The 27,089-nt window shown below is 44.9% G+C and overlaps 1 protein-coding gene across 1 annotated transcript in view; it reads left to right on the top strand.

Annotated features, from left to right (window-relative positions):
* The window catches only part of LOC124789716, a 126,397-nt gene that overhangs the window by 42,016 nt on the left and 57,292 nt on the right, over nt 1–27,089 (top strand). The window contains exons 8-9 of the mRNA XM_047257166.1: nt 7,653–7,943; nt 24,267–24,377. Coding sequence (XP_047113122.1) covers nt 7,653–7,943; nt 24,267–24,377 — 402 coding nt within the window. The remainder of the gene's footprint in view (nt 1–7,652; nt 7,944–24,266; nt 24,378–27,089) is intronic.

Genomic DNA, 27,089 nt, shown 5'->3' with positions numbered 1-27,089 from the left:
CCCAGCACTGAAATCTGCAGCAATTTACGGAAGTGTTGCACTTCTGTCACGTTGAGCGATTCTCTTTAGTCGTCGTTATTCCTTTTCTTGCAGGATCTTTTTCTGACCGCAGTGATGTCGGAGATTTAATGTTTTACCAGATTCCTCGTGAAATGGTTGTACGGCAAAATCCGTACTTCATCGCTACCTCGGAGATGCTGTGTCCCATGGCTCGTGCGCCGACTATAACACCACGTTCAAACTCACTTAAATCTTGATAATCTGCCATTGTAGCAGCAATAACCGATGTAACAAATGCACCAGACACTTGTTGTCTTACATAGGCGTTGCCGACCGCAGCGCCGTATTCTACCTGTTTACATATCACTGTACTTGAATACGCATGCCTATACCAGTTTCAATGGCGCTTCAGTGTAGGAAGACTGGAGTGTCTGCAGTATACACATCATGACGCTGTAGATGTTGAAATAAACGTCCTGGTTCATATCCATGGTGACCTGAATGAGTGAGGCGAAGCCATGGTACAGGAAGCACCCCCAAATCATAACAGGACACTTCCTATCTAAACTTGACCCACACACTGCAGGTAAAATCCATCAGTGCACTTGACGTCTTGCATCGTTTGGAAAGAGGTAAATTCGTGACTTGTCGGACCATACTGCACGTTTCCAGTCAGTTATGTCCAATTTATGTGTTGTCTGGGTCATTTAAGATGTGCACGTTAATGTGCCTCTACAAGCAATGATCTTTATGCGAGGTACCCGACTCAGAATATCTTGCCATTCGTGTTGTATCATGTGACGTGACTGGATGGCAGGACTGTCGGTAGTCCAACGTGTGCGGCCTAATTTGTCCAATTTTATCATCACATTCGAAGACATAACAACTTACCAGACTCTTCTTGTACGGTGCAGCCTTAGAATTTTATCAAACCTCTTTGTAACACATTATGTACTTTTTTTGTATATGGCTGCACGTTCAGAGACCGTGAATAGTTACAATTGAAAGAAAAACAGCCCTCGGTCACTATTTTTAACAAATTAACCTTGTTTCAACACCGCTAGGAGTGTCTTCCTCAGTAACGAGCAGCCCTTAGTGGCTCACCATCACAGTTTTCTTTATCTTAAATATCTTTGTGATTAATGACCTTTTGGCATATTTATTATTTTATAAATGACATATAAGTACTGCCAGTCTTTCACGATGATTCCGTACTTATATGCTATCATACGTTTTTAGTCATAATTCTGTGACCATGTTATAGAATATAGACCACTCTTTGATTTAAATTCTGAGGAAGACACTCCTAGCAGTGTTGAAACCAGGTTAATTTGTTAAAAATAATGACCGAGGGCTATTTTTCTTTCAATTCTGACATTACGTACTTTCCAAGTGTCTGTCACTGGAAATGGATGGACGTCTCTGAAACACTAGATTAGTTGACAAACACTAGTATCAATAGACACATCCAGTGTGGAGAGCGAGTACACTGGTTTCCAAGTGTAACTGTGATGACAATACAAGGAAACATGACACAACGGTGAAGTACTTTCTCAAATAAAGGCGTATTAATTGTTGTAATAAAGTCTTCGAAAAATTTACAGAAGTGAATGATAAGCTACACGAGTCATTGTTAATCCATAAATACAGACTGCCACGACGAAAACAATACAGAAATAGCATGCTTTTTGGTTTCAGGGGCCGGCCGCGGTGGCCGAGCGGTTGTAGGCGCTTCAGTCCGGAACCGCGCGACTGCTACGGTCGCAGGTTCGAATCCTGCCTCGGGCATGGATGTGTGTGATGTCCTTAGGTTAGTTAGGTTTAAGTAGTTCTAAGTTCTAGGGGACTGATGACCTCAGATGTTAAGTCCCATAATGCTCAGACCCATTTGAACCATTTGGTTTCAGGGATATAACAGCGACCTTGTTTTGTGCCCAGTTTACATTTGACGGAGCACATATGTTTTCCCGTGGTGGGGGTGGATTAAACAACGATGTTAACTACCTTGACTGCATTGGACGAAATTTGTGTTTTTTTGTACTGAAGCCTGGAGTACAACGTTGAACTTATTCCAGACCTTATTCTTCTTCTAATGAACACAATTTGCAATTACATACGTTGCATCACTTAATTTTCATCTTACACCGTCGTCGAGTGGGAAGCGACCGCAGTTCTACCGTTCTCAGTCTCGTCATACTGACGGATCGACTGCGTGAAGGCAGGAAGGCAGTATAGCATTGAAGCAACAGCAGCGCCATGAATTGTAAAGTATGCCACCCGCAACATTAGACTCATACTCGCTCCGTTTCAGATCTCTTTCAGCGGACCATAACTCAACAAGGTTACTATTGCATACAACCGATATTTCTACTGTGGCAATGCAGCTAATAAGTGCATGCTTGACAATGGCGTTATGATGAAATTACAGCAGCAAAATAAAAACTTCTACAGCAACAAGCGGAATATGACATCCTTTGAAGAAAAATGTGTTCCAGAGATGTTCAATCAATAATTCTGATGTCAGACGTTTCACGAGAGACTTATATGCTAAACGGGGGTTAGATGTTGAAATTCTGAGGCTGTGCGATCTATGAAAAGATGAGAAAGATATTACTTCCTGATGTAGAGCTGCACCTCAATAACAAATATGACAGTTAAATTAAGGAAAATAGACCTAATATGGAGGACTAACGAAAGTGACACGCACCAATCACAAATAGAACAGGTAAGAGAAGAAATGGCTCAAAAAAAGTAGTTCACAGACCCATAGTACCATGCATCAGTGACTGGGATCCATGTGATCGTCTGCCATATGGCGTCCTTTGGATGCAGTGTGGAGGAGTGTGTGATCGACACCACCCTCTCCCTGAGTTGTAGGCTATGCAGACTTTCGAACTACTTCTTCTTGAAGTAGTTGCTCAATTACGAGGATAAGAGCGCCACTTACAAGTCCTCCCAAAAAGGAAAAATAGTTGACACTACAGGGATTTCAACAGAGTTCGTCTGCATTGCAGTCACGCGCACTGACTGTTAAGCTGTGGAGGTACACTGAAATGGTTTATATATCCAAAATAATCACCACCACACACCTTAGGTAACTTGTGGAGTGTATGAGGGACGGTCGTGAAATTTAGGTTATCACCCAGAAAAACCCAAAGTGTGACCGTGAAATTTTTATGGTGTTAGTTTCTCTATAGCATATTCTTCAATGTGATACACTTTTCCCAGCGATGGATGAATTGGCTGAGATTGGTCGTAGAATGTACCTTGGTGTGCAAAACTTAAGCACGAAAGTAACTTTCACATGGTGTGTCACTGCGAAGTAACATAGTTCTATCAAACTTGAACCATACATGCAAAGAGCTCCTGAAGTATACCACAGCTCACTGAAATAATGCGGCGATCACAAGTGAGACTTTTATCCAAAGACAGTAATTGCACTTAAGCCACTGTGATTTATGGTGGTCAACTGGACATTACATAAGGCGGGACATTGTTCTTAATAGGGTGTGTATTACTAGTTTATTAATAGGTTGCACAGTTTTGTTTTGGATCCTCTAGCGCCATGCTACAGTATTGCTGTGTGGTTATTTCAATGTGTACCAATATAGCAGAAAATATAGCAGACATGTAACTTCGAACAAACATAAAATTAATAGACTAACTTTTTATTCGAGGTGATAATTAATTTTTTATGACTGCCGCTTGTAGATGAAGGTGAAGAATGGGCTTTACACGTTACTGAAATTGTTGTCGTATACAATCTTCCATATTTGTATGACCCTGCGATGGCTGTCATATACGAGGTGCATTCAAGTTGTAAGGCCTCCGATTTTTTTTCTCCGGACTGGAAAGAGATAGAAACATGCGCATTGTTTTAAAAGGAGGGCGCGTTCATTGTCAATACGTCCCAGAGATGGCAGCACCGTACAACAGATGGAATTTTACCGCCAGCGGCGAGAATGAGAACTGTTTTAAATACTTAAAATGGCGACGTTTTGGGGGATCGCCGAATGACTGTTGAACAGATCGCCTCCAGAGTTGGCATTTCTGTGGGTTCTGTGCACACAATCCTGCATGACGACCTGAAAATGCGAAAAGTGTCATCCAGGTGGGTGCCACGAATGCTGATGGACGACCACACGGCTGCCCGTCTGGCATGTTGTCAAGCAATGTTGACGCGCAACGACAGCACGAATGGGACTTTCTTTTCGTCGGTTGTGACAATGGATGAGACGTGGATGCCATTTTCCAATCCAGAAACAAAGCGCCAGTCAGCTCAATGGAAGCACACAGATTCACCGCCACCAAAACAATTTCGGGTAACCGCCAGTGCTAAAAAAATGATGGTGTCCATGTTCTGGGACAGCGAGGGCGTAATCCTTACCCGTTGCGTTCCAGAGGGCACTACGGTAACAAGTGCATCCTACGAAAATGTTTTGAAGAACAAATTCCTTCCTGCACTGCAACAAAACCGTCCGGGAAGGGCTGCACGTGTGCTGTTTCACCAAGACAACGCACCCGCACATCGAGCTAACGTTACGCAACAGTTTCTTCGTGATAACAACTTTGAAGTGATTCCTCATGCTCCCTACTCACCTGACCTGGCTCCTAGTGACTTTTGGCTTTTTCCAACAATGAAAGACACTCTCCGTAGGCGCACATTCACCAGCCGTGCTGCTATTGCCTCAGCGATTTTCCAGTGGTCAAAACAGACTCCTAAAGAAGCCTTCGCCGCTGCCAGGGAATCATGGCGTCAGCGTTGTGAAAAATGTGTACGTCTGCAGGGCAATTACGTCGAGAAGTAACGCCAGTTTCATCGATTTCGGGTGAGTAGTTAATTAGAAAAAAAATCGGAGGCCTTAGAACTTGAATGCACCTCGTACTGTGCAACCTGTATGATACGTAAACAGAACTAGATTTAAGAGGCAGCGCGCCACGAGGTTTTTATGCACTGATCAGCCACAATATGACCACCTGCCTAATAGCCAGTACGTCCTCTTTGGCGCGGATAACAGCGGCGACGCGTCTTGGCATGGAGGCAATGAGCCCTTGGTAGGTCACTGGAGGGAGTTAGCACCACATCTGCACACACAACTCACCTAATTCCCGTTAATTCCAGGATGGTTGGGGGGGGGGGGACGATGAACTCTGGCGCCATGTTCAACCACATCTCAGATGTGTTCGATCAGGTTCAGATCTGGCGAGTGGGAGGCCAGCACACCAACTGGAACTAGTCACGTTGCTCCTCGAACCATTCCATCACACTCCTGAGCCTATGACATGGTGCATTATCTTGTCGAAATATGCCGCTGGCTTCGTGAAACAAGATCTTCATGAAGGGGTATACGTGCTCTGCAACTAATCTACGATTCTTCTTGGCCGTGATGGTACCTTGCACAAGTTCCAATGGAGCCATGGATGCCCTCGTGAATGTGCCCCAGAGCATAATGGAACTGCTGTCAGCTTGTCTTCGTTCCGCAGTACAGGTGTCAAGATGTTGTTCCTCTGGAAGGCGACGGATTCGTACCCTCCCATCGGCATGTCGAAGGAGGTATCGGCATTCATTCATCAGACCATGCAGCGCTCTGCCAACGTCCAGTGCCGATGGTCACGTGCTCATTTCAGTTGTAGTTGCCAGCGTCGTGGAGTTAACATTGGCACGTATATGGGTCGTCGGCTGTGGAGAACCATCGTTAGGAGTGTTCGGTGCTCTGTGTGTGTTCAGACACACTTTTTCTCTGCCCAGCATTGAAGTCTGATGTTAGTTCAGCCAAGGTGGCAGCCTGTCCTATCTCACCAGTGCACCCAGCCTTCATCGTCCGAAACGTGTAAACGTGTAACGAGGAGGGGCCTCCCGAACCGCAACGTCTGTTTCACCTTGGTTTTGCCAGGTGATAAAGTCACTCACCACAGCAGTCCTCGAACATTCGATAAGTCGTGCAGTTTTATAAATGCTCGTGCCGGGCCTCCAGGCCATCACAATCTGCTCACAGTCAGATTCAGATTGCGCACCTTCCCCATTCTACACACGGACAGCGCACACACTAATACTACATGCATCGTTCGTGTGTCTGACTAGCAGTCATTCCTCACCAGGTGACGCTGCTATCGCCTGGACGGATTTACATTGATAGCAGTCGGTGGTCATAATGTTCTGGCTGGTCAGTGCACCTGGAATTAATTCTCGCTGTTGACGTAGTGGGGCAGTAATTTTAATAGTGCAACGTGGCAGAAAGCAAGACGAGACTTATTTAACAGCAGAAACATTAGGGTTTCTGATCACTGTGTGACTTTGGAGTGGAATGAAAAGAACATACCTATTTAGTGCCTTGAAGATGTGGGTTTTTGTACCTAGAAAACAGAATTTGCGGTAAGCTTTACTCTTCTGCTTTCATTTCAAGAAATCTGCTACGGAAATCCATCGTTTGCTAATAGAAACATATGGAAAACATGCTCTATCGGAAACATCGTACAGAGATTCGTTTCGATGATTTAAAGGCAAAGATTTTGAGGTTATTCACAAAATTAGTTCTGGTGTGGTGCTCCACGATGTGTTACCCTTCATTCGATCCCTGCGAAACCCTACATTTCAGCAAGATAATGCATGACCGCATGTTGCAGGTCCTGTACGGGCCTTTCTGGATACATAAAAAGTTCGACTGCTGCCCTGGCCAGCATATTCTCCAGATCTCTCACCAATTGAAAACGTCTGGTCAATGGTGGCCGAGCAACTGGACCGTCACAATACGCCAATCGCTACTCTTGATGAACTGTGGTATCGTGTTGAAGCTGCATGGGCAGCTGTATCTGTACACGCCATCCAAGCTCTGTTTGACTCAATGCCCAGGCGTATCAAGGCCGTTATTACGGCCAGAGGTGGTTGTTCTAGGTACTGATTTCTCAGGATCTATGCACCCAAATTGCGTGAAAATGTAATCACATGTCGGTTCTAGTATAATATATTTGTCCAATGAATACCCGTTTATCATCAGCATTCCTTCTTGGTGTAGCAATTTTAATGTCCAGTAGTGTACATGCATATTATTACAAAATACGGCTCAGAACGACAGACCTCACGAACATTTGTTTGGCTGCAGTTTGGTGACCACTGCGTGAGAGGTTTAAAGCACTCTTCTTCGTCATCGTCAACTCTGATCGGTGTGAAAAGAATGTGCAGATCCAGCTCACGCCACTATGTGTTGACGGTGATACCGACCACTGCTTCAGTCCTCTGTGTTGCCACCAGGGCAGTGAACAGATAAAGATGCTTGTGTCGTTAAACTAGTAAATAAAGCAAATAATACGACATCTGTGGCTCTTTTTCTGGATATTAACTAGAATGGTCGCTGTGTCCCCTGCAAGTGGTGTCTACGAGTGCTTGATTATTTGTGCAACGTATTTTTCTGACGTGGTGACTGGGAAACAGTCCCAACATTTGACGAAACTACAGTGGAAAATGGCCTAAAACCCACAATCTGGCGTGTCGGTGTACCAGACGAATGGTTCATAATCCAGTGCACAGATGCTATCTGGATTTGGCTGACCTCCCTGTCCCACACGCTGGCGTGCTGCACATTACGCTATGCGACCTGGTTTAGATGCAGATAGTGTGTGTTAGGTTTTTACGGGCGTTCCCTGTTTGTCGGCAGCCGCAGGGCACGCACACGGGCCAGATGTACTCGGACATGCTGCACGGGCTGGTGGCGCTGAGCAACGAGTGCGAGAGCAACGCCGAGTGGGCGATGGGCGCGCCCGTCGAGGAGCTGCCGCTGGTGGAGCAGATCCCCGTGCTGCACCGGCTGGACCACTCGGTGCACACGACGCGCCTCTGGGCGCTCGCCAACGCGCGCCGCCTCGCCTCCGCCTGGGACGTCGCCAAGTTCTTCCTGGTCAGCCAGGCCGACATCGCGCTCTGTATGCGCAAGCTCCAGGAGCTGCACGTGAGTTCGCACCCGTAGCCAGAGATACTCGGGCAAAGTGGTGATACACCTGCCACTGAAACCCTGTGTGCTATTTGTCTTACACTAGATGCCCCACAAGGTTCCATCTTAGCGTCTGTACTTTTTCTGCTACACTCCTGGAAATTCAAATAAGAACACCGTGAATTCATTGTCCCAGGAAGGGGAAACTTTATTGACACATTCCTGCGGTCGGATACATCACATGCTCACACTGACAGAACCACAGGCACATAGACACAGCCAACAGAGCATGCACAATGCCGGCACTAGTACAGTGTATATCCACCTTTCGCAGCAATGCAGGCTGCTATTCTCCCATGGAGACGATCGTAGAGATGCTGGATGTAGTCCTGTGGAACGGCTTGCCATGCCATTTCCACCTGGCGCCTCAGTTGGACCAGCGTTCGTGCTGGACGTGCAGACCGCGTGAGACGACGCTTCATCCAGTCCCAAACATGCTCAATGGGGGACAGATCCGGAGATCTTGCTGGCCAGGGTGGTTGACTTACACCTTCTAGAGCACGTTGGGTGGCACGGGATACATGCGGACGTGCATTGTCCTGTTGGAACGGCAAGTTCCCTTGCCGGTTTAGGAATGGTAGAACGATGGGTTCGATGACGGTTTGGATGTACCATGCACTATTCAGTGTCCCCTCGACGATCACCAGTGGTGTACGGCCAGTGTAGGAGATCGCTCCCCACACCATGATGCCGGGTGTTGGCCCTGTGTGCCTCGGTCGTATGCAGTCCTGATTGTGGCGCTCACCTGCACGGCGCCAAACACGCATACGACCATCATTGGCACCAAGGCAGAAGCGACTCCCATCGCTGAAGACGACACGTCTCCATTCGTCCCTCCATTCACGCCTGTCGCGACACCACTGGAGACGGGCTGCACGATGTTGGGGCGTGAGCGGAAGACGGCCTAACGGTGTGCGGGGCCGTAGCCCAGCTTCATGGAGACGGTTGCGAATGGTCCTCGCCGATACCCCAGGAGCAACAGTGTCCCTAATTTGCTGGGAAGTGGCGGTGCAGTCCCCTACGCACTGCGTAGGATCCTACGGTCTTGGCGTTCATCCGTGCGTCGCTGCGGTCCGGTCCCAGGTCGACGGGCACGTGCACCTTCCGCCGACCACTGGCGACAACATCGATGTACTGTGGAGACCTCACGCCCCACGTGTTGAGCAATTCGGCGGTACGTCCACCCGGCCTCCCGCATGCCCACTATACGCCCTCGCTCAAAGTCCGTCAACTGCACATACGGTTCACGTCCACGCTGTCGCGGCATGCTACCAGTGTTAAAGACTGCGATGGAGCTCCGTATGCCACGGCAAACTGGCTGACACTGACGGCGGCGGTGCACAAATGCTGCGCAGCTAGCGCCATTCGACGGCCAACACCGCGGTTCCTGGTGTGTCCGCTGTGCCGTGCGTGTGATCATTGCATGTACAGCCCTCTCGCAGTGTCCGGAGCAAGTATGGTGGGTCTGACACACCGGTGTCAATGTGTTCTTTTTTCCATTTCCAGGAGTGTATAAATTAGTGAACTTCCATCAATATCAGTCACTACGCTAAGACTGGCTCGATGCAGTTTTCCAGACCTGTCACTTCTCAGTTATTCATTTGAGCTGTATGTCTTCATCAGATGTGACACGCCCCACAAGGTTCCATCTTAGCACCCATATATTTTTTTCTCTGAAGTAAGGCTTGTTATAACTATCAGTAATTTATCCTAAGGTTGCTCCGATGCAGTTCTCCATTCCTGGTGCACACAAGATATGCATACCAGCTGTATGTCTTACATGCGACTTCCCATAAGGCTCCATCTTATGACCTGTACTATTTATTTAGTCCGCGATTTATAAGCAGTATCATTCATCTTAAAGTTGGTTTGCCGTAGTTCTCCAGTCATGTCACTTGCCATACATCCATTTCATCGGCTCCATCCTACATCATCAGCAACCTGCCTTATTTACCCCCTCAGTCCAAAATAATTTCTAGACTGGATTAATAATAATAAAAAAAAGAAACAGAGAAAAATTGAAATAGTGGTTTTATCCAAAATAATTTCTAGACTGGATTAATAATAATAAAAAAAAGAAACAGAGAAAAATTGAAATAGTGGTTTTAATGCTTGAGGAGTCCTACATAGCCTCCGTCCCACCTCCTCCCACTCCACACCCCAACCCCCCTCCACTTGAGTATGACGCATAGAATGCTGGTTGGTTCGTGTTGATGACGCCGAGCCTTGTCATCTTTTCCAGAAAAAAACTGTTCGCATTTTGCATTTCAATCAATTCACGGCAAGCGTCCATGTGTCGTTGTTTCTTTTCAAGAGACATGATGTGCGGAACAAACTTTGTACACACTTTTCTCTGCTTCAAAACGTTCTGGAGAGTGTCTTGAACACTTGTTTTAGAGATGTTGCGTTATTGAGATTTGTGGCACAACATTGTTGACACACTACGGCCACACGTCCACTACTTAACACAGCCTGCGCACAAGTTTATGGTCGAATGCACATCTGTTGCTTACAGTTGTTAGTTGTAGCAGCCACCGTACTTATCGCGCTGACGTCGCTTATATTACAGGACTAAAATCAGTCTCGTGACTTTCTGGACGGACGATGTATTCCTATTTAAGTCTATCTCTGAAATTCTTTCTTTCCACCGTCCACTGGAAGGAAACACTCATTGTATTCATAGATTTTGAGTAGGCTTGTGAAAAGATGAAATAAAATGCCTTTCAGTTTTAGGCGTTGTAATGTCAACCGAAGTTACTAAAACGTAGAGTAATTTCGTTCATCGTATTCATTGTTTTAGAAAAAATGGCTCTGAGCACTATGGGACTTAACTTCTGAGGTCATTAGTCCCCTAGAACTTAGAACTGCTTAAACCTAACCAACCTAAGGACATCACACACATCCATGCCCCAGGCAGGATTCGAATCTGCGACCGTAGCGGTCGCGCGGTTCCAGACTGTAGCGCCTAGAACCGCTCGGCCACCCCGGCCGGCCATTGTTTTAGAAAAGCCTGCAGCATTGTCATTCATGATTTAAATAATGAAAAACTGCACCAATTACTTATTTTTTATGCTTAGCACAACGCGTTTCCAGAATTTACTCTAATTTTCAGCTGCATTTGTTTACATGAATAATTTTGGTGATGTTGGCATGTGCAGTTCTCAGTGTCAAACTAGACAGTGAATATGATAACTGCTGAAACTGTCATAACTGTTTACGTTTCTCAATCGATAATTCAGTAGTCAATGGTAGCAGAAATAAATTTTATAGTTGACAGCTTTATGTGTACAATGTAATCCTAAAACACTGTAACATTTCTGACAGTGTATAAACTCTTTGTGAAACCATAGTGTTGTAATATCTTTGTAGCTTGTTTTGATTACTATACCAGACAATGTAAGTGATGATTGACGTGCGTGTGTGACATTCTGTGTAATGGAGGAGGCACAATGCCTGTAAGTAGATAAACAAAAACACTAGCATAAACAAAAACATTAGCATATAAAAACACTCCAGGGTTTACTTTGTCCGAGTTTACGATTGCAGTATAACCTCAAAAAGACATCTATAATGAATGAAAGAGAGGGAATCACACATGCAAACATCACCAAAGTATTCATGTAAAGAAATGTGTTTGAAAATCAGAATAAATTTTCGAAATACTTTGTGCTAAGCGTGAAAAAATAAGTAACTGGTGCAGTTTTTCATTATTTAAATAATACTTAAACATGTGTGCTTCTGTAACGGACTGGTGCAATAGGTCAAACTCAAGATAGGTTATGGCAGAGTTGCTCATTGTTATCACTGCTGTTTAAGTCGTAAACTGGTGAGCCACTGAGGAAATTGAAGCACTTTTTCGGCGTTGGGATTGGTTGTCATAGAAAATAGCATCATACTGGTCGCTAATAAGATATCATGGTCGTCTATAAATAAGAAAAATTTACTTGTGTACTTAATGAAATAGAACGTAAGCTAGGTGATGGCTGTAATCTGTACATAAACCAAAGGAAAACTAAAGTGATCGTGTGAACAGTACATATGTATATTGGATAGCTAAATGTTATATTTGGGCACGAGACTTCTTATTCTGAGCTGCACTGAGCAAGGCGACGAAGTCATTAACTTACTGGATTAGTATTAGAGAGAAGTGAGGTTCAAATCCTCATCAGATTATATTAATTTAAATTTTCCGTGGTTTCCTTAAATTTCACGTCAGGTGATTTACGGGCCGATTCATTCGAAAAGGCCACGAACGGATTTCTGCGCCGTCCTTGTTTAGTCCGATCACAATGACTTCGTCGTCGACTGGGTATTAACCTCTAGTTTTTTTCTGCAATGGCTGACAGCTGATGAGGAATCATTTAGCATCATATATAAGTCCGTAAAAGTGGCACACGAATATGCATTGTACAAGAATGGCGCAAAAAATCAGATCTGGTCTTTCTCAAAGAACCATCCATTTTAGTGATTTAGAAACACAATGGAAAACTTGTACTTGGATTACCAGATGGAGATTTAGTTACACTACTTCCAAAATGCTAGGTCAGCGTCCTAACTACTGCCCTACCTCAGTCGCTGCTTGACAAGGGCGTATGCACTCAAGGGTCAGTCTGTGGTCCAATGTTTCTGTCTCTAATAATTGAACTCATCCTCCGAATTTTGGAACAAGGCAAAGGTAGACAAACATTCGTTTCATAGAGAGATGATATAGTAGCGTTGGTTTAAGGGACTCCAGGTCTGCTCTGGAAGAGAAAGCTTGCGGTATGCTGTAATGCGCGAAAGAATGGAGTCCATAGAAGAAACCATTGGGAGTCATAAAATCATGTAATTGGTACTGAAGAGGAAACGTGAGAGAAACGCAAGTTAGGGAATGTAATTAACTGTAGCTAGGAGTGTATCTCTAATGGGAAAGGAATTTTATCGAACATATTAAAGTACTGTTAGAATGAACCAACAAGCTACTGAAGAAACTAGCCACACTTGGCTCTGAGACAGACTGCCCAGTCCAAATATACTTCAGCGCTATCTGCAACGCAGTCACCAGCTCTCCGGTCAACGTATGAGCATAGGAACCCCGCTGCGGTATTCACAAAGTGATACGCCACAGATTACAGAAAGGTGCGCCAATACAGCTCACTCGTGTGTTTGGAACCACCCCAGTAGGCTTATTACTGTTCATCAGTGAATCTAGATAATTCATGAATGTAATAGATACTGGCTGTGTTGTATCGTCTAAAGAAGGCATGAAGACTCTGCCTAGTTGACCTACGATCAAGAAGAAAACATCGGCTAGTTAAGACACAAGAGTGACTCACGTCATAGAAATACACTGTCATTTGTACGTCACGAGAAGAGTTTTGTAAAGGAGACCATCAAGTGATGCATTAATATTTCAAGACAGTTGTGAGTATTCGGCAAATTCCTGTGGCTGATAAAGTTACGAGGTGTGTGAGAAAAGTAATAAAACCGACAGCACTGCGAGCTATCTGGCAACGTTGTGTTGTCGTACCTGTATAGACCAGTGTGTTCATCGCTTCCATATGCTCAGTCCGAGTTTCACCTCCAGACAGCCATCTCGTGATTTTTGAGAGCGTCATCAGTGAATTTGTGTTTTGTTGAGCGTTACGAAAATGGAAGAGCGGAATTCAGAACAACGTTATGCCATCAGATTTTGTGTTGAACTTAGGGAATCCACGATTGTGACCTTTCAGAAGTTGAAACAGGCCTATGGAGAACATTCCTTTTCAGCTGGCACAAATCGTTTTTGGAAGACCGAGAACACGTTGAAGATGATCATCGCTCACGGAGACTTTCAACTTGAAAAACCGACAGAATCGTCGAACGTGTGCGGGCTCTTGTGAAATCAGTAGCTCTGCAGAAGTTCCGGACGGGTGTGGCAAAAGGCATTGGTCTGATGTCTGCTAAGGGTGTGGAGAAAATGATTACGAAATTCGGGAAAGACACGTTCTTTTGAGATGCAGTGTGGCAGAAGGAGGAAAGCAGTTGATCTGATGTCTGTCGAAGATGTGGCCACAGCATTGCAGGAGGGATTGAGCTGTGGTATGCAAATATGCAGTGCACGGACAACTGGCCGCACGTTGGACATGCTTGCGAACAAGGTGCATAAAGCCCTACGAAACATCTTGCATTATAATTCATACAAAATCACCCTTGTTCAGGAGTTGCTTCCTACTGACCTGCCAGAAAGACAAACGTTCGCTCCTGGGATATCTTGCTTGCATGACAGCGGACAATGAATGCCAATGCAATATTCTGTCGACAAACGAAGTCCGTTTCCATCTCCAAGGACCTGCCAATACGTAAAATTACAGAATGTGGCCAACGGAAAATCAGCACGCATTTCAACCGATACCATCCATTCTGCAAAGCTGATTGTGTGGCGCAGGTTGACTGCATCGTTTATCGTAGAACCATATTTTTTTCGAGGAGATGAACCCTGCGGGTCCTGTTATCTTTCCCGTCACTGGTAAACACTATGAGAGCCTTTTGCGTACCAACTTCATTCCAGGCCTTCAACAGCGCGGATCTGTAATCAGAATCATTTATAGAAAGATGGCGCTGCTCCACGCATTGCACGGGCAGTGAAGCTGCTGCTGCAGAAGCATTTTGGAAACGACAGAATTATCAGTCATCATTTTCCTACGGGCTGGCCGTCCAGATCACTTGACCTCAGTCCATGTGGCTTCTGGCTGTGGGTTTATCTGAAAGAAGTTTTGTTGCGTGCTCCAACTAGGAACGTAGCTGAACTGAAGGCACGCATTGCCCCTGAGACACTCTGATCTGTTGTGGAACATACGGTTTCTCGATTTCAACTTGGGGCACAAAACGGTGGACAGCATGTTGCGTTTTTCTTGCGCCCATCTCACTGCAATTAGAAACCTATGTAATTTTGCTTTTTATGCGGTTTTTGGTCTCAGGTTGATTAAAAACCGGTTTTCCCCCATCCGCGGTGAAGGGGCTTACCTTACTAACAGCACCACAACTGTGGACTGCCGAACTTTAACACTCACACGAACGGTGTAATTCGCAACTCACACCATAGCCGTTGTATTGCGATTTATCTGTCGTATGTAGCCTACCCCATTTACGTTAAGACGCTTCACCGCCATCTGTCGGTATTGGTAATTTTCTCTCTCTCTCTTTCTCTCTCTCTCTCCCTATCTCTGTCTTTTGTTTTTTTCATGTCGTTTCCCCCTGCGTCAGTAATATGCCGTTCAAATTTGACGTCAGTATGAGGATTAGCGTTTTGAAACTGGAACTTTAATTACGGACGCACTGTATATGACGTGGCTGAACAATCCTGCGTGCCAAGCGAACAATGTGTCTATTCTCTCAGGCGCCAGTCGCTTGGGGCCGTTGAGATGCTGCACGGTGTTGAGTGTGGCCCTTCATAACGCGTCGTTTCCGTATTCGCGTGACTAGCAGCGATGTTGCGGACCGATAAACCCCAGTTTACACACCCCACGATTCTGCTGCTGTCGAATTTCGACACGTCTGGTAGCCTTTTCTCCTTCGTGCACGGGAGATAACACTATGTTCTTACAAACAAGGAACAAACAGATGCGATTTGTGAATGAGAAACACGCTAGATAACCTTTACTGATACACAGAATGCAGAAGGTGTTACTCCTACCTGCTTTGTGCGATTGCTCAGAAATGTTAATCAGTTGAATATCCAAGCAATCCATTCTGACGCTTGCTGCATGCCGTCTTGGGGCTGTTGCAGTTTTAATGGGCGGTAGTGTAATTTACTTAGAGTTAAAAGGCGACGTAGATGAACATATGAATGAAGGAAACACAGCACTTCCGAGCACACAATCACTGACCAAACACAGCACGACGCATACGGAACGTCAGTCTACAAGAAACTTCGTGAATCTGAATTGTTCATTAGAAACTCAATTTAGAGTAGAAAACTTCGAACCACTTGTAGACGGAATAAGTCAATTGTTCTGCAGTGCTTCCTAATGATGTGTAATGAGCCACTGCAATTGACTGTAATGCCAGAATAGCTGCTGCTGCACCTCACCGATCACCACGAACGTCACACTTACACAAGTGACTAGGGAATACAGCCTCACGACGACAGCATCAGAGGAACACAATGTGAATGCGATCTCAAGGCAGGATGTAACATTAAAAAAGCTGTATTTAAAATGTCTGGATTAATATTTGAGAGAAGACCATATTATCAAGTGTATCTTAGTTAACTGAGCAACACCTGTTGTTTCTACATCTACATCTACATTTATACTCCGCAAGCCACCCAACGGTGTGTGGCGGAGGGCACTTTACGTGCCACTGTCATTACCTCCCTTTCCTGTTCCAGTCGCGTATGGTTCGAGGGAAGAACGACTGTCTGAAAGCCTCCGTGCGTGCTCTAATCTCTCTAATTTTGCATTCGTGATCTCCTCGGGAGGTATAAGTAGGGGGAAGCAATATATTCGAAACTTCATCCAGAAACGCACCCTCTCGAAACCTGGACAGCAAGCTACACCGCGATGCAGAGCGCCTCTCTTGCAGAGTCTGCCACTTGAGTTTATTAAACATCTCCGTAACGCTATCACGGTTACCAAATAACCCTGTGACGAAACGCGCCGCTCTTCTTTGGATCTTCTCTATCTCCTCCGTCAGACCGATCTGATACGGATCCCACACTGATGAGCAATACTCAAGTATAGGTCGAACGAGTGTTTTGTAAGCCACCTCCTTTGTTGATGGACTACATTTTCTAAGCACTCTCCCAATGAATCTCAACCTGGTACCCGCCTTACCAACAATTAATTTTATATGATCATTCCACTTCAAATCGTTCCGCACGCATACTCCCAGATATTTTACAGAAGTAACTGCTACCAGTGTTTGTTCCGCTATCATATAATCATACAATAAAGGATCCTTCTTTCTATGTATTCGCAATACATTACATTTGTCTATGTTAAGGGTCAGTTGCCACTCCCTGCACCAAGTGCCTATCCGCTGCAGATCTTCCTGCATTTCGCTACAATTTTCTAATGCTGCAGCTTCTCTGTATAGTACAGCATCATCCGCGAAAAGCCGCATGGAACTTCCGACACTATCTACTAGGTCATTTATATATATTGTGAAAAGCAATGGTCCCATAACACTCCCCTGTGGCACGCCAGAGGTTACTTTAACGTCTGTAGACGTCTCTCCATTGATAACAACATGCTGTGTTCTGAGGACTTCTGCAGTCAATTGTCTATGAATAGATAAGAACAGGGAGGTTTCAAAACCACAGTAAATCGGTGGTAGGAAAACAATTGGATATGTTGATTAGGCATTATTGTACTCCCTTTCTTTTGATTTACTTAGTAGTTTTCCTCTTTGTTCTATACATGTTTTCTCTGTTAAGCTGTAAACTCTTTTCATTCCAAACTGATTTTGTACGTTGATTCTGAACTGTTCAAATTTACAGTAACTAAATGTAGCTCAGTATAATATACCAAGAGAGTAGGCCAAAAGTGATGCACTAAATACGAGGGCTATCGATAAAGTGACAGACGTTTTGGTCTATCACGGCGGTGGACTACAACCGCCATCTTTGTGTCGTAAGTTTCCTACACTCAGTGCGCATCCAGCGTTGGTAGAGTGTGGTCTGTTTATGTGCAACTTTGCTTTCTGTGACGTGTTGAATTGTGCGCTGCAACAGAAAATCCCGCCACTATTTTCTTGTAAGATGGGGCAATACCTCATCTCGCTCGCAGAATGAAAGCTCTGCTTCCTACCAACGTCTTATCTCCAGAGGTTTTCCAGATGCATGGTCAGTAAAATCGTCTGATCTGAATCCATGTGACTTTTGGCTCAAGGGATATCTAAAAAAAAACGCGTTTACCAGGGATACGTTCGGTCTCTACCTGATCTGAAGGCCAATATGCAGGAACACTTGGCCCAGGTTCCACCGGAAGTGCTGCGAGCGATAGTTGATCACGTCATTTTACGGGTGCAGCATCTCGTCGACGTCTCTGGTGCTCATATTGAACAAATTGTTTACGCGGCAGAGAATAATAGAATCAATGTTATATCTGTAGTGTTGGCAGAAGAGCCAACACTGTTTTTCTAGAGGAGGCCGAAATGCATGCGTTTAATTACACGCTGACTGGCGTGAGGTCTGGAACAGGACAATATCTTGAGAATTGCAAATAAAGTAAGTACTTGATATAATACTTAACTTTAATCCACAATTGTAGAACATCTCTCTTGATGATACATGCTTCACATAATAAATATCAATTGAATACGGCGCCTTGCTAGATCGTAGCAAATGTAGCTGAAAGCTATGCTAACTATCGTCTCGGCAAATGAGAGCGTAGTTGTCAGTGAACCTTTGCTATGAACGTCGGCTGTACAACTGGGGCGAGTGCTAGTACGTCTCTCTAGACCTGCCGTGTGGTGGCGCTCGGTCTGCTATCACTGACAGTGGCGACACGCGGGTCCGGCGTATACTAATGGACCGCGGCCGATTTAAAGGCTACCACCTAGCAAGTGTGGTGTCTGGCGGTGACAACACAATATCTTTCTCACTTGTTTGACCTTTTCTTCCCACGTCCCATTCCTACTCCGTTATATGTGGAAACATTTCTATACGCCATTCTTGCATTCAAAAAAATGGTTCAAATGGCTCTGAGCACTATGGGACTTAACATCTGAGGTCATCAATCCCCTAGAACTTAGAACTACTTATACCTAAGTAACCTAAGGACATCACACACATCCATGCCCGAGGCAGGATTCGAACCTGCGACCGTTGCGGTCACGCGTTTCCAGACTGTAGCACCTAGAACCGCTCGGACACACCGGCCGGCTCTTGCATTCATAGCGCCGGATTTGCACCTAGTGGCCAAAATTGGAACTATTTTTTTTCCTAGCGTAAATCGGCTCCTCATTAACGCTTTAGAATATCTACAAAGTTTCGCTGTCATACGATAATTACAGCTGACACTGGACCTCTGTGAATAGCTACACTTTAATTATAACCACCCAGTGCATTACCGCTAGAATGAACACAAAGGTCGGCGTCTAGAATTACGCAGCAAACAAACTCACTCCGATATTTGCGTTGACTCGGTCTGACTTACGTCGCATACTGTGCCTGATATTATATACACTCCCATGCACAGACTGAAGGGTGACGCGTACAGAGGTACGAACGACTCCACCTCAAACGCATGTCCCCACTAACGGCACACAGAGCATAGACGCTCAGTAGTATCTCGAAGTGTGGAAGGAGGTTGGCTGGATTTACAGGTCGCTGCTCATGTCTATACGAAATTGGATTCTTCTTTGTTCTTGTTGTTGTGGTCTTCAGTACTGAGACTGGTTTGATGTAGTTCCCCATGCTACTCTGTCCTGTGCAAGCTTCTTCATCTCCCAGTACCTACTGCAACCTACATCCTTTTGAATCTGCTTAGTGTATTCATCTCTTGGTCTCCCTCTACGATTTTTACCCTCCAAGCTGCCCTCCAGTACTAAACTGGTGATCCCTTGATGCCTCAGAACATGTCCTACCAACTGACCCCTTCTTCTAGTCAAGTTGTGCCACAAACTTCTCTTCTCCCCAATCCTATTCAATACTTCATTAGTTATGTGATCTACCCATCTAATCTTCAGCATACTTCTGTAGCCCCACATTTCGAAAGCTCCTATTCTCTTCTTGTCCAAATTATTTATCGTCCATGTTTCATTTCCATACATGGCTACACTCCATACAAATACTTTTAGAAATGACTTCCTGACACTTAAATCTATACTCGAAGTTAACAAATTTGTCTTCTTCAGAAACGCTTTCCTTGACATTGCCAGTCTACATTTTATATCCTCTCTACTTCGACCATCATCAGTTATTTTGCTCCCCAAATAGCAAAACTCCTTTACTACTTTAAATATCTCATTTCCTAATCTAATTCCCTCAGCATCACCCGACTTAATTCGACTACATTCCATTATCCTCGTTTTGCTTTTGTTGATGTTCATCTTATATCCTCCTTTCAAGACACTATCCATTCCGTTCAATTGCTCTTCCAAGTCCTTTGCTGTCTCTGACAGAATTACAATTTCATCGGCAAACCTCAAAGTTTTTATTTCTTCTCCATGGATTTTAATACCTAATCCGAATTTTTCTTTTGTTTGCTTCACTGCTTGCTCAATATACAGATTGAATAACATCGGGGAAAGGCTACAACCCTGTCTCACTCCCTTCCCAACCACTGCTTCCCTTTCATGTCCCTCGACTGTTGTAACTGCCATCTGGTTTCTGTACAAATTGTAAATAGCCTTTCGCTCCCTGATTCTTCTTATATAGTACCTTACGAAGAGCGAAGCGGTAAATGGCAACTAGTACACACATCTTCTAGATCAAAACGAGACAGTCCCTTTCATGAAGGCATAAATCATCCCACAAAGATGCTCTTGCAATGGGCAAAATGAGAAATTGTTCGCAGCTCGCGGGCCGGCCGTAGTGGCCGAGGGGTTCTAGGCGCTGCTACGGTCGCAGGTTCGAATCCTGCCTCGGGCATGGATGTGTGTGATGTCCTTAGGTTAGTTAGGTTTAAGTAGTTCTAAGTTCTAGGGGACTGATGACCTCAGATGTTAAGTCCCATAGTGCTCAGAGCCTTTTGAACCATTTGAGCAGCTCGCAGTCTAGGGGCTAGCGTTGCTGCCTCTGGATGACGATGCCGCAGGTTCGATTCCCGGCCGGGTTAGGGATTTTCTCTTCTCGGGGACAGCGTGTTTGTGTTGTCCTCACCATTTCATCATCATCATCACCATCTGTGAGAGTGACTAGATTGGATTGTGAAAAGTCATAATTGACTTGCAAGTCGTCGATGTTGCGTAACGTAAAAAGGACTTGCAATATGGCAGCCGAACTCCCCAGAATGGGGCCTCCCGGCCAATAATGCCATACGATCATTTCATGTGAAAAGAAAATGGAATATGTAAAAATTGGGACTTTTGAGCGCATCACAAACCAAACGTCATCATCATCAAAATGAGAGACTTCTTGTATTATTTTCTGAAACATGCACTGTCCAGCCACAGTAATGTGATCACATGTGAAAAGCGTGAATAACCACTTTTTGCAGCGCAGACCGCTGAGAGACGTCCTGGGAGTGTCTACGAGGTTCTGGAACGTACCGTCAGAGATAAGGAGTCATACTGACTCCAGTGCCGCAGCCAGCTGCGCTGGGTTTCTCGGTTGGGAATCAATGTCGCGAACAGCCCAGTCAAGGTGATCCCACAGATTCTCATTTGTGTTATATCCGGGGAGTCTGGTGGCCAGGGGAGTACGGTAAACTCACCCTGATGCTCTTCGAACGACTCACGTACACTGCGATCTGTGTGATACGTTGCACAGTCCTGCTTCTAGATGCCATTGCGCCGAGGACAAAGCAAACTTCATGTCGCGGTGGACATGGTCCCCAAGGACAAATGCAAACTTGTGTTCACCCATTGTCCATCCCAGAATGGCGAGATCAAGCAGGGAATGCCACGATAGCAATCCCCAGACCATAACGCATGCAGGGTGTTTGCTTTCAGACGTTTGATGCCGTACACGCCATCGGCCATTTGTCTGATAAGCATGAGACGTGATTCATCTGAAAACACCACCTGTCACCTCTCAGTAGACATTCAGTTGCGTTTCTGGCGTGCAGATTCCTGAACAGCAGCCAGCACGGGTGCATGAACCAGGTGCCTACTGCGGAGGCAAACACACAGCAACGTCCGCTGAACGGTCGTTGAAGAGCACCGTTCATAGCTCCTCGGCTCATCAGGGCGGTCATTTGTTCAGCAGTTGCTTGTCTATTCGCCCGTACAAATTCGGCAGCCGTCGTTCACCCCTGTCATACATGGCTCGTGGCCCACCACAGTTGCCTCGGCGCTGGTTTTGCATAGCGCCATTTTTCCATTCAAGCTATGCTTTAACCGCAGCGGCACGTGAACAGTTTACAAACTGGGCCGTTTCGGAAATGCTTCCTATCTTGGCCCGGAAGCCAATGATTATGTGCTTTCGGACGTCACATTAATTGCTCCGTTCCCGCATTCTACACTCATCCTCATAAATTAAGGATAATGGTGATACATGGTGAAACAACGCTCTGGTGGGCGGTTTGCGTGTTTTAATCACCTCGGGGTATGACCATGCGGTGCATTTGACCTGCGGTCGTCGCACGGTGGCGCTGGAAGCAGTCCACATACGCAGAGGTGTGTTGGTGCATGTCAGAGTACGGTGCAGCGAGTAAGTGTGCAGATGTTTTCAGTCGTGCTAATGGTGACTGTGTGTTGAAAATGGCTCAAAGAACACATATTGATGACGTTATGAAGGGTAGAATACTAGGGCGACTGGAAGCTGATCAAACACAGCAGGTCGTAGCACAGGCCCTCCGTGTGCCTCAAAGTGTGATCTCACGATTATGGCAACGGTTCCAGCAGACAAGAAATGTGTCCAGGCGCTACAGCACGGGACATCCACAGTGTACAACACGACAAGAAGACCGATATCTCACCATCAGTGCCCGCAGGCGGCCACGGAGTACTGCGGGTAGCCTTGCTCGGGACCTTACCGCAGCCACTGGAACAGTTGTCTCCAGACACACAGTCTACAGACGACTGAACAGACATGGTTTATTCCCACGGAGACCTGCAAGGTGCATTCCACTCACCCCTGGTCACAGGAGAGCCCGTAAAGCCTGGTGTCAAGAACACAGAACATGGTCATTGGAACAGTGCTCCCAGGTTATGTTCACGGACGAGTCCAGGTATAGTCTGAACAGCGATTCTCGCCGGGTTTTCATCTGACGTGAAGCAGGAACCAGATACCAACTCCTTAATGTCCTTGAAAGGGACCTGTATGGAGGTCGTGGTTTGATGGTGTGGGGTGGGATTATGATTGGTGCACGTACACCCCTGTATGTCTTTGACAGAGGAACTGTAACAGGTCAGGCGTATCGGGACGTCATTTTGCACCAGTATGTCCGCCTTTTCAGGGGTGCAGTGGGTCCCACCTTCCTCCTGATGGATGATAATGCACGGCCCCACCGAGCTGCCATCGTGGAGGAGTATCTTGAAACGGAAGATATCAAGCGAATGGAGCGGCCTGCCTGTTCTCCAGACCTAAACCCCATCGAACACGTCTGGGATGCTCTAGGTCGACGTATCGCTGCTCGTCTTCAAACCCCTACGACACTTCAGGAGCTCCGACAGGCACTGGTGCAGGTATTGGAGGCTATACCCCAGCAGCTGCTCGACCACCTGATCCAGAGTATGCCACCCCATTGTGCGGCCTGTTTACGTGTGCGTGATGATCATATCCCATATTGATGTCGGGGTACATTCGCAGGAAACAGTGGCGATTTGTAGCACATGTGTTTCGGGACGGTTTTCTCAACTTATCACCAATACCGTGCACATACAGATCTGTGTCGTGTGTGTTCCCTATGTACCTATGCTATTAGTGCCAGTTTTGCGTAGTGCCACGTTGTGTGGCACACATTCTGCAATTATCCTTAATTTATGAGCATGAGTGTACAATGACTCCAGTACGTTCCGCGTCCGCCCGACACGCTTTATATAGCATCCACTGCTAGTGCTGCCAGCTGCCCTCTGTGAGCGGTTATTGCACGTTGATGTCGAGCACAGGCGGGGTCACATTGATGTGGCTGGACCGTACGTAATCTATAATCTGACTTCCACATGCTGCGATAAACAAAGAAAACTGTGGCTGGTAAACGTCCAATGAAGAGGTATGGCCTCTGTGTATGGGAAGTCTGCAGACCTTCCAGAATCACATTTCGATAATGGGATCCATTTACTGAAAAACCGTTTGAACACTTTGGACAGACTCGAATTGTGACTTCGACGAAGCATATATGAATTTCCGACAGTGCATAGCCCAAAAAAGTTTTACCTTGTTCTCATAGCATTGTACGTATTTATTCCCCTTGATCTATTATTCTTTCATTGTTTATTTGTGAACAACTGCAAACAAGAGTGGTGGTAAACTGCAAGGCTGCCTTAAAACTAAATTGTCTTCCTTGGTTTCCCACTATTATTACATGCACTCTTACAACAAATATGTCCAGATCCGAGACGCATCAAATGTTCAATGCTGTAATACATTGCTAATATGTAGATGATTCTCATCATTATCCCATCTAAATGTCCCTTCGAAGTTCAAGTACTGAAATTTAAGAAAGTTGTTTAACAGCGAGAGAAATATCAAGTGATTTCCTTTGTTTTCAGTTCGCTGAACATAAGGATCTCAGCAGCGTGTCCAGTGAGCATGTCATGGTTTGTGCGAAGATGCGAGCGAAACTCGTGTCAGAAGTCAGGAGCAATATAGAAAAACTTAAGGTAAGGGAACTAAATTTCTAAAAAAAATGTATAAAAGCTTTCTGTTTTGTATGAGCACCTGAGGACCACATGAAATAACTTTTGTCTTTTGTCTTTTCTCCTTCTGCTCTTTCCGGTAGCTTGTCATTGTTTCCCTAAGTTGTCTGTTCTTTGTTTTTCGGTGAAAGCCATTCACAGCTTTTTACTTTTGCTCTGATTTTTCCCCTTTTTCCTATTTCTTTCCCCGTTATTTTCATTTCCTTCACGACGGCTTTAACTTCTTTGATTCAAATCACTGATATTTTTGGGTTTTGTCAATTTTTTAAAAAAAATTTCTTTTCTTGGCTAACCATTTTGATTGTCCATAGAAGACAACACATCGCTTCCTCAATGTGTCCAATATTCGTTCTTTTGTTTCAACTACTTTATTACTTCTTAATTTCACCGAGACTTTCCTGATTACTTTCCCTCTCTTCTTTTCTATTTCACCTAATTGTTTGACTGTGTTTAACGGAAGGTATGCTGAAGAATAAAATCATTTTGGTCTAATGTCAATGTTTAGTGTAGGATTGTATTTCTTTTTATGCAAGTTTTTTGTTAATTGAGAAGCCACTTTCGTTTTACTTGCCTTCTCTAAGTAGTTTCTTTGTACAAAACATTCTGTTCTATTACTTCAACTAGGTATTTAAATATTGTAGCTTTTTTTGTTCTTCTCTAATCTGTTTCCATGTATTTCCTTGCCTCCCTGGAATCTGTCACACAGTCTGATTTTTTTTTTTCAAAAAATATACATGGCCTTGCATTTGAAGCTGTTTGTCGCATTGTTGTATCTTCTATAGATTCACCTAATATTGCTGGATCGTCGGCAGAATCCAAACAATCATGTCTCAGATTATCCCCTATTCTCATAAATATGATTTTTTAAATTCCTCCTACTTTGTACTTTTCCTCCTGTTTACCTTTTATAGTCGACAACTGAACGTGTGTAACATATTACTGCACCAGTACAACGCACACACAATGTTGATGTTAAGGTTTTGTAATATTTGGCGACTTAGTGTCTAAGTAGTAGTCGTCCTGTAGTGTCGGTGTACAAATCCTAAACGTCCTTGATTCAGTCCCCTTTCGGACCAACCCTTTTTTCTATTACTTAATGCTCCTTTGGCCTCTTGCAATGATTTTTACATGTAAAATAAGCCGAGTTACACCGTGGTTCGGGGTCAGCGCTAAATTTTAGGTTCCGCTGTAACTTTCTGATTACATCAAGTCAAAGTTTGCTGCAAATCAAAAAGCAAAATCATTCAACCTCGAAGAGTTACACGTAGGATAGCATGGTAATGTTCAAACAAACCTTGGAGCAAATTTATAGGAGATTTGGGCAGTTTTTCGTACTAAATGTCCTAAATGGTGTTGCGATGCTTCTGCATTTTAAAAAATGACATAATGTTAATGTCGACGATATTACCTCGGTAGCAGAACACGATTCTTTCACAACTATTTAAAGCTTATGGGTCATCTGCGTCAAAGGGGTTCCAGTGCACCGTTGAAGTCGTTCCCACAAACACTGTTCGTCGAAAACACCTGCAAATATTCCCAAAATATGACGCAGAGTTGATTCCAAATTACTATTGCCGACTCATTTGAGAATTAAAATTCAATTAATCGCGTATTACCCTGAGACATACGTGCAAGGTGTGATGAATTGTAGGCAAGTGGTCTTAAAAACTGTAATTCGCCACCTGTCTAACTAAAGCTAAATTCTACCAAATCTCATAGAAGAAAGAAGTACTAACTAATTACTCCAAGTCCCACAGCGTTTTGAGTATGGAGTCTAGCTTCACCCCCAGAGCAAAGTTTCTTCAAAAGTATCGCGGGATACTTATCACACGCGTAACAAAAAGACTTTCCGAAAGTTCCAAGTCCTGAATCTAGCACTTTTCATATTTTACCAGCGCAGCTAAACTGCCGCCCACTCCGACACTGGTACCTCGTGTAAGTGCGTCTAGTATAGTAGTCCGCCCCCATTCGCTTCACGCAGTTTATACCCTCCCCTCCACCCCTCCCCACCAGTATGAGTCTCCAACGGTCACTGCCATTAATCATCAGTCTAGGAAAGTTCATCTCTTTTGAACAACACATACGAGAATAACTCTACCATGACATAAACGCTTAATTTGTAATCAGGATGATAATAAACACTTTATTAATACTCTATGTGTTATTGTGGTTTATAGCATTTGCATGAAGTACAAATCTTCGAACAGTTAAAATAAACACTGAAGCGCCGAAGAAACTGGTATAGGCATGCGTATTCAAATACAGAGACATGTAAAGAGACAGAAGGCGGCGCTGCGGTCGGGAACGCCTACATAAGACAAGTGTCTGGTGCATTTTTTTAGATCGGTTACTGCTGCTACAATGGCAGGTTATCAAGATTTAATTGAGTTTGAACGTGGTGTTACAGTCGTCGATGAGAATTGGGATACAGCCTCTCCGAGGTAGCGATGAAGTGGGACTTTTTCCGTACGACCATTTTACGAGTGCACCGTTAATGTCAGGAATCTGGTAAAACATCAAATCTTTGACATCGCTGGGTCCGGAAAAAGGTCCTGCAAGAACGGGACCAACGACGACTGAAGAGAATCGTTCAATGTGACAGATGTGCAGCCCTTACGCAAATTGCTTCAGATTTCAATGCTGGGCCCTCAAAAAGTGTCAGCGTCCGAATCATTC

This window comes from Schistocerca piceifrons, chromosome 3 (assembly GCF_021461385.2).
Source record: "Schistocerca piceifrons isolate TAMUIC-IGC-003096 chromosome 3, iqSchPice1.1, whole genome shotgun sequence".
In the NCBI taxonomy this organism is placed as follows: Eukaryota; Metazoa; Arthropoda; class Insecta; order Orthoptera; family Acrididae; genus Schistocerca; species Schistocerca piceifrons.
The sequence above is the reverse complement of the archived record's forward strand: the minus strand, read 5'-3'. Positions and strand labels throughout refer to the sequence as shown.